Here is an 8762-nt window from a genome sequence, read left to right on the forward strand (position 1 = left end):
CATGCACATAACTCACCATTTATTTGAAATAAACCATGTAGTTATGCATTTTCAACCAATAAAATGTTATGAGTGGACTGTCTAACCAGAGTGTTCATATGGTCTGCAATCCCAACAAAGGTCAAGAGCTATGCCATCCAGCACATATTTCTCCTACAGTACAGACTACAGTATTCAAAAGAGACTCTCTACAAATCACCTGTTCCATTGAGAATCCTAAACATAAGTCTGGTCAATTCCACATGTACCTTTGCAAGGATGGACGAGGGATCCGGATGTTTCCAATAATAGGTGGAGGGTTTTTCACTGTGGAAATCAATGTGTCAGGTGACTACAGTTGTGTATATTCAGCAGCTAAAATGGCTACTCCACAATGTCGTTCAAACCCAGCAGCAAACTCTTTCCTCCTCACAGTCTATGGTAAGAGGTTGCTATTATATACATGTCTATTGTCTCTTGTCTGCTTTCACCACCTATCTTACTGAATGCAAAAAAAAAGAAAAACATTGTTGACACTTTTACATTTTTTTAACGGTACATTTAACTTTGACATTTTCACACTTTTATATTAATTTATGTAAGTAGCTTGACACACCTGGACAAGCCCAAGGACATCTGAACAAAATAAAGGACTTTCTACTCTTGCTTAACTTCACAGACCCAGATGTTTCTCGGGAGTCCAGTGGATCAGGATCCTCAGCAGGCCTTGCAGCCATGACAGTGATCTTTCTGCTGGTCCTAGCAGCACTCTTAGGATATCAGAAAAGGGATTGCCTGAAACGCTGTGAGTATGAGGGACCGACTGTTGTTAAATAAACACATTTAATAATCAATAAATTCTCATTACTTGACTACATTGCAATAAGAACATTTTCTCTATTGGATGCTGCCATGCTTTTGGTGATTTGATTGCTGGAAATTCAAAGATTGTTTTTTGATGGGCGACATATTGATGGAGTGCAGTAATGGAGCAGTTGTCTGAATGTATGAACTTAAAGGAACACATCAATGTTTTGGGAAATGTGATTATATGCCGTCTACTCCAGAGCTAGATAAGAGGACACACACCCTTTTCTTCTCTGTGTGTTCAATAACTATAACTAATGCTATAGCTAGGCTAACTAGGCTAACTTCTCTGTGTGTTCAATAACTATAACTAATGCTATAGCTAGGCTAACTAGTCTAACTTCTCTGTGTGTTCAACAACTATAACTAATGCTATAGCTAGGTGAACAGGTGTAACCCACTTCCAGTGCATTATGCTATAGGCAAGGCATATGCTGTCAGATTGGGTTACTGCATGCACCAAGAAAAAAAGGATATGTATCCTCTTATTTAACTTTGGGGCAGACCTAAAAATAAGCTAACTTCTAAAAAAGTACATGTGTTCCTTAAATAAGAGGTTTGTGAAACATTACTAACACGACTGTTGTCTGTTGCAGTGATATGGTCAGACAGAGGACGACAGAGACAAGGGTACACTTTTAATATTAATTAAATATTAATTAAAGAACAACACAGCTTTAATACATGTTGATATTTACCACATGGAATATCCCTCATCCTCTTTTCTAGTGGGACTCAGGGTCATATGCCAGGTTAGTTTCTCATTTGTTGCTTAAGTGATTGAAAGGTGTACCTTCTGCGTTGTTTTCCGACGTGGGGGTCCGTCAGATAGACATTCATGTTAATCCCTCATCGTCAAATATAGACGAAAGGAAATAAATGTCCATCAAAGGTGATGTAGCCTACAGTTGTATGTAGGTGTGTAGCCTACAGTTGTAACAGCGTGCAACAGTCGTTTTACTCCCCGTATGCGCTCATTATAAAAGGCTCTGCTCCTGCCTAGATTCGAACTCAGAACTGCCTGAAAGTTGCAGACCTGTTCTGGAAATACGTGCATTAACCCACTTGACTGTCAGACAACGTTATCTGCTTCGAGTAGGCCTATTAGGTAGGACCGTACAGTCCTCAGTACAGCACAGTACACTCCTCAGTCCTACTCGAAGCAGATAGCGTTGTCTGACAGTCGACCATGTCTGACAGTTGTCTGACAAGTGACCATGCGTCAGACCTTTGACGAGTAGGGAGTGAGACTGGGTTGCTTTAACCCCATGCTCTTACACATGTTTTGTGTTTTCTCTTTGAACTTTAAACAGCAGGAGGAACTGAACAACAACATCAAAGGTAAGTGAGAGTGATTGTTGAGGAGGTTTGGTGTGTGTTGGGGAGGTGGAGGTCATTTAACCTTGTGGGTTACAGTAATGTCACTTTGGTATTTCACAACTTCACACTCTCCAAATAGCACAAATATACACATGGCTGTATTGGCTTTGTTTAGTGTACACTGTCTGTGTTGAACATGCATATGCAAATAATCCATTTGTGCTCGACAGCATGGCAACATATGAGGAAATTACAGGATACGCCTCAATATCAGACCTTCAAGGTAGCTGCATCTTCACTGTTTCCTGTAGTTCATCAATGTCTTGTCGTGATCTTGTCATATGGCTAAACACAGTCATGTTTGTTTCTGTAGTGCTTTTCCACATCTCTGTGTCTGTGAGTCCGCCATCTTGGGTGTTCTGTTTTAGAACTTAACTGCAATCCCTTATTCACTCACAGGTCAAAACACAGCTGCTGCCATCAGGTACTTTAACAACTGATTTATTCATTCTTAATCAGTTAGCACATTGCCTATCAGATAGATTTGTTTGAAATTACAGTTTATTATATTATATTATATTATATTATATTATATTATGGTATATTATATTATATTACGGTATATTATATTATATTGAAAGTGTTGAAAAGGATGTCACCTAATGGTACCTGTTTCTCTCTGTAGTAGTACCATTGACACTGTGTATATCATGGTACAAAATCAAGGTAAGGTCCCTCCACATCTAGTTTGATGTGACCAAAAGTCAACAGTTTTTCTCTCTCTTACTTTTATGACTTTCCTATACACATGTGGGCTGATGAGGCGTAGATGAGAGTGGAAGACCACTCGAGTTCAGCTGAACTGGTAATAGTGTGTGGTTTTAAGGACTACACAAGTGACATTATTGTGTGTCTTTGTGTGTGCATGTGTGTGTGTATGTGTCTTTCTGTGTGCATGTGTGTATAAGTGTGTGTGTGTGCATGTGTGTGTGCATGTGTGTGTGCATTTGTGTGTGTGCGTGTGTGTGTTTTCGTGGTGAACTATAGCACTAAAACCGTTGCTCCTGATTTGGGTGACATGTTTCTCAGCCATCTATTCTGCTACATTAATAAATAGGCAAGCTTACAGGCTTACAAGACAGTCCTCAGTAGCTGTGGTCTACCACAACAGATGAGCCTCCAGCATCATGAGACAGTTGTGAGTGGCTGTGGTCTAGCAGAATGGATGAGGCTCAATAGGTATCTTAGCTTAGCTCAACTGACAGTGTGTTGTAGGTGCACACTGTGCATGGGCTTGCTATACATAGTGCATGCATGTCGGTGAGAACTTTCCACTTTCTCAGTGGAAATTCAAATACATAGCAAAGCTGCAACCGAAGACATGCACCTTTTTCAGTATACAACTACTAATAGTAACCTTAACAGAGTGAATGCATGAAGGCATAAAACTGCACTTAAAAAAAAAAAAAAACAACAAAAAAAAAAACATGTTAACACATTCACAACAAAAGCTGTGAAGTAACTTGGGTCTGTGTATGATTCATTCATTTGATATTCAATTGAGAATCCAAAATGAAAAAAGGACTTATTTCATTATTTGTTTATGAATGTGATACAAACAAACAAATAACGCTTTGTTTTGTCAGACTTTTGTTTTCCTGGCCAGGTCAAAAGTAGAACATTTAAAAAATGGCCTGAAGGTGGTCCGTGTATCATTTGTTCATTTGATATTCAATTTAGAGGTTTAAAAAACGGCCTCAGGCCCAAAACTGATTTTGATATTTATTTTTTCCGATTGCTCTGACCCGGACTTCCATTGCCAGCTGCTGCTTCTAGGCCTACCAGTCCGATTATAACTTTACCACACACAATTTAACCTAAAGATCTATATTTAAATGACCACTAGGACAGAGCAACAGAATCTCTTTTTTTCCCCTCAGTCGGCAGTCTAAACGAATAGGTTTTTCTACTCCTATGCTCGATTCAGTAGCGTAGCCAGACATGTTCAAATGGGTGGGCACAGAAAGAAAAGGGTGGGCAAAGCCAATTTGATTGAACATAGCCTAAGAGAAGCCTAGATGAGATACACCATACGTGGAGTGGAATTTATTGAACGCATTTGATCACAGCTGACAAATTAGGCAGAAACATTTTAAACTGGAGCAAAACAATGCATGGATGTAGGCCTAGCTTCGGCGAGTCACATAAAAACACAATTGAGACAAAAGATTGACCATATTGTACAACTGCAAAGCCTTATCATAGGCATGTTACATTCATGACATGAAAAGTAGAACTTATTGAACAAAAATGGCAAATTACACAGTCGGCTAAACATTTTAAACTTGCGCAAAACGGCATGAACACAGCAACGGTGCGTCGCATAACTTAAAACACAAACTGAACTACTGCAAAGCCTTTCCTTCCATAGGCATGCAATGTCTATGACATAAAAAGTGGAATATGAACGCATTTAAACGGAGCTGCCGCCTGTTCGCGATTTGACTGATTCTTGAGCTCTCAGAGCAGTGTTGACTTGCGCGTCTTTTTTAGATGGTGAACGTAATTGGATGGCTCGATTTGAATTATTTGCTCTGTTTGTGAATGAAGTTGTAGCCCCTCTTTCCTTTGATCAATGTGCTTGTTGAACGATGTGTGTCCCTAGTTTCCCTGTGTAAGGGTGCCTCAGACTATGGATAATTATTCTGTACACCGCTGTCTTGACGTGTCAACCCTCCCCTGTGAAGAACTATATTCAATAGCAGCCTAGGACGTGGATTGACAGTAAACCAATCAGTGGCTGTAAAGGTTGTTGTGCCGTCCAATGGGGAGTATGGAGAGGGAGGGACTTGGAGAAGGAGCGCGAACGAGTGAGAGAGAAGATGGCAGCCTCCGTGGACTACACACGTTAGACAAAAGTGAAGGTACTCTATCGAGTTGCATTAAGTTAAGTATTAAGTAAAGTATCTTTAAGTTCAGTTCAAAGTAGTGTCATTGTGTTCCGGTTGCGGACGAAGGATACCTGGAACGGTTGTGTCACGGAGAAGAACAAGTCTACACTTCAATCAACTTTGCGTTGTTGCCGTTCGGAAAGTGTATGACGTCGTAGTGTGAGGTGGAATTGCCTCACTAGTTATCCTATTGTGAAGTTAAATTAGTTTAGAGAACAAAGTGTTAGTTTCGTCGTCTTTCTAGATCAACGTGGGACGTTTCATCACGTCAGCTTGCAAGAGAAGCCAGCGCTTGTTCGTCAAGCTCACTCTCTCCCCTCCCCTCCCCTCTCTCACTCCCGCGGCACCAACGGTGTGGTCTGTGAGTATTCCCTGCCACATGAGACTCTCCACTCCAGTTACTGGCACGAATAGACGTTCACCCCGTGAACTGGCTAATACTTTTCTTGTGGAACACTTTTAAGTGACCATCCTGTCTGACACTGAGCGAACATTTAACTATAAGTGACAACAGTCGTTGACAGCGGGAATTGAGTCATGCCAAAGCATTGAACTTATTGGGAGGGACTTTTGTGATACTGAATCACGTGTTGTGGTGCTTACAAGTGTATTACAATGTGTTATGTGCTGTTGATGTTATGATGTGTAATTGAAGGGGGTTTACTAAATCTAAATGCCTGTTGAAGGGAATTGTTAAGACCTAGTGAATACGGAACTATAGCCTAAAGGTGAACTAAGAAAGGGGCTTATTTGATTTTGTGTTAATACTGTCATGATTTGGGTTTCATGTAAATTGATAATTGCTTGGTTTGGTTGCCCCTCATTTTCAGTTTGTCAGATTTCAGATTAATACCTCACCAGTGAGTAGGTGTAAGGGTACCAGGTTTTCATAATCAAAAAGGTTTGATTCCAGTTAAAGCAAATGAGAAATTAAAAGTAATTTTGTTGACCATAACTTAAGCGTTCTGGTGTGAGGTTACACCTGTCATAGCTACTGTCTTTGGTGTAATCTCACCAGAAGGCTATGGCAGCTGGCTGCCTTCCAATGACGTTGGCGACAAATGACGATCTGAGCTGATAGATCTAACATCTAGGCCTACTTCCCTAACATGGGCTGATACTACATAGCCTAGGCCAGTCATTACTTCTATAATCATGGGGCAACGCTTTGGGCGAACTCGATGTTCATAAACGAAACAGGCATGATAAGGGAGATGATTTTCTGTCGATTCAACAAAACCGAGTTTGCCATCGTTGCGCAAGTCGCCCAATTTCTCGCTATAGTTGTTATACAATATTTTCTGTCGCTATGGGATGGCCAAAATTAGTCGCTAAATCTAGCAACAAAGTCACTAAATTGGCAACACTGAGCACTGACAGGTCTAGACCAAAAAAGTGACTTGGATAGACTTCCAGGTCACAGAAATCGGAACAAATAAATATCAAAATCAGTTTCGGCCCTGAAGCCATTTTTTAAACGTTATACTTTTGATCTGACCATAAAATCAAAAGCCTGGAAAACAACGTGTTATTTGTCTGTTTGTATCACATTCATAAACAAATAATGAAATAACAAGTCATTTTTTTTTTTTTTCGTTTTTGATTCTCAATTGAATATCAAATGAACGAATGATACACGGAACGAAGGCCAAATATGATTTTGATATTTATTTTTTCCGATTTCTGTGACCTGGAAGTCAATCCGACAGATTTACCCAGAAATTATTTGTTGACTTCCATTGCCAGCTGCTGCTTCTGTTTTGCAGTGTTAAATCAGACTTCAATAAATTGATTAAAGAAATATGATAAATTGATTAAACCTAGCACTACAAACCATCCTCAGGAAAGAAGAAGAAGTGGAACATGGAAGTAGGGCATTTCAGGAGAGAAAGAACAGCAGTACATTATTTGTACTTGTTTGCTCATAAGTGATATCATCAAATAACACTCGAATACCCATGGGGAAAAATCATAATGACCATGACAATGATCGCCCTCCAGGAGGTCTCATTCCTACAAATCCGGCCTACTACCTACTATAAGTTTGACACCCCTGGTCTAAACGAATAGGCTTTTCTAACTTGTAGGCCTATGCTATGCTCGATTTGAATTATTTGCTCTGCTGCTAAATGAAGTTGTAGCACTATCCTTTGATCAATGTACTTGTTGAACGATGCTGGCAAGCGTATCCCTAGTATCCCTAGGGATGGCCAAAAGTCACTAAATATGTCAGATTGACTTCCAGGTCACAGAAATTGGAAAAATGAAATATCAAAATCAGTTTAGGCCCTGAGTCTGTTTTTTTAAATGTTCTACTTTTGATCTGACCATAAAAGTCTGACAAACAACATGTTATTTGTTTGTTTGTATCACACTCATAAAGAAACAATGAAATAACCAGTCTTTTTTTTTTCATTTTGGATTCTCAGTTGAATATAAAATGAACGAATCATACACGGACCAAATCATACACAGACCCACTTGAAATATATACCATGTGCAAATGAATCTTCTCATACATTTATGTTCCCATTTGTAGACCAGGTGGCAGAAGACCCAACATATTGCAAAGTAAACAAGAAAGGAAAAACTAAAAAACCCAAAGGAGAAACAGATGTATACGCCTTGGTCGGTCATCCGTGACAATATCCCGTTATTCTTTCTCTCTCAGAATGCTCAACGCAAACAGAAACTATCTAACTCTGTAATGTAAATGTGATACTGGTGAAGAGGTTTTATGGTGGTCATTGTAGAAGTGTATATTGTGTTTGATGTCTTTATCCTAAATGTCCCTCTATGTACTATGGCTATATTGTATCATATACATTTAAAGGAAGAAGGAGAGAGAACATGTGACAGCTATTTGAATACTCCTGTACTCCTGTATATCAAATGTATGACAAATAAAAGTTAAACATTTAAAACTTTGAACACATCATATACATCTGAATTATCATCATTTTTGTTAGAGAATGCATATTAAGGAATTCAATAGCATCCTGATTCATAGTATGAAGACTGTCATTCACATTGCCAGGCCATTTCTGCCTTGAATGTTTCAAGTGTAGCCTCGAATATAATCTTGAGAAATCCGGCTGATTTTTACATGGATCTTACAGAGTCCTTACGTGACAAAACGATGCATTTTCTACTAATTAGCTGTGAAGAAACCATCTAAATTCAAAGTTTGTACTGCCACATCTGCACACTACTCTGTTTGCCTTTTCCTGCAGCAACTGAATTCCCACGATACTTCAGCACGAGCTAGCTTTCAGTAATGTGCAAGCTTAGGCATCATTTGGACCGTTTCCATGTACAGTAGTTACATAGTCATTATATGGTCATAACCATTACAGTGGTCAATTACCTATTTTTGAGGGGAAATAAACAAGTTTCCATTGCAAAGCCGGCATGAGCTCGACAACAGACTTTCTTGAGCTTTCCTGGAAGCGACTAATGGAAACTGAGGCTACAAACTTTGAATTCAAAGGGTTTCTTCACAGCTAATCAGTAGAAAATGCATTGTTTTGTCACGTGAAGGACTCATGTTCATATTGTACAGACCTTTTGAGTCTGTTAAAGAGGAAATCCAGCCATTTTAACTCCGAAATCCTTCTGAGTTTCCCTTAAGGTCACTCCGTGTTG

The 8762-nt window shown here is 39.4% G+C and overlaps 1 protein-coding gene across 1 annotated transcript in view; it reads left to right on the plus strand.

Annotated features, from left to right (window-relative positions):
* The window catches only part of LOC125286139, a 30874-nt gene extending 22819 nt beyond the window's left edge, over positions 1–8055 (plus strand). The window contains exons 4-12 of the mRNA XM_048230906.1: positions 121–420; positions 659–784; positions 1443–1476; positions 1576–1598; positions 2160–2187; positions 2397–2449; positions 2626–2650; positions 2852–2892; positions 7657–8055. Of these exons, the coding sequence (XP_048086863.1) occupies positions 121–420; positions 659–784; positions 1443–1476; positions 1576–1598; positions 2160–2187; positions 2397–2449; positions 2626–2650; positions 2852–2892; positions 7657–7760 (734 nt within the window). The 3' untranslated portion in view covers positions 7761–8055. The remainder of the gene's footprint in view (positions 1–120; positions 421–658; positions 785–1442; positions 1477–1575; positions 1599–2159; positions 2188–2396; positions 2450–2625; positions 2651–2851; positions 2893–7656) is intronic.
* The last annotated feature ends 707 nt before the right edge of the window (positions 8056–8762 follow it).

Source organism: Alosa alosa, chromosome 21 (genome assembly GCF_017589495.1).
Source record: "Alosa alosa isolate M-15738 ecotype Scorff River chromosome 21, AALO_Geno_1.1, whole genome shotgun sequence".
NCBI lineage: Eukaryota > Metazoa > Chordata > Actinopteri > Clupeiformes > Clupeidae > Alosa > Alosa alosa.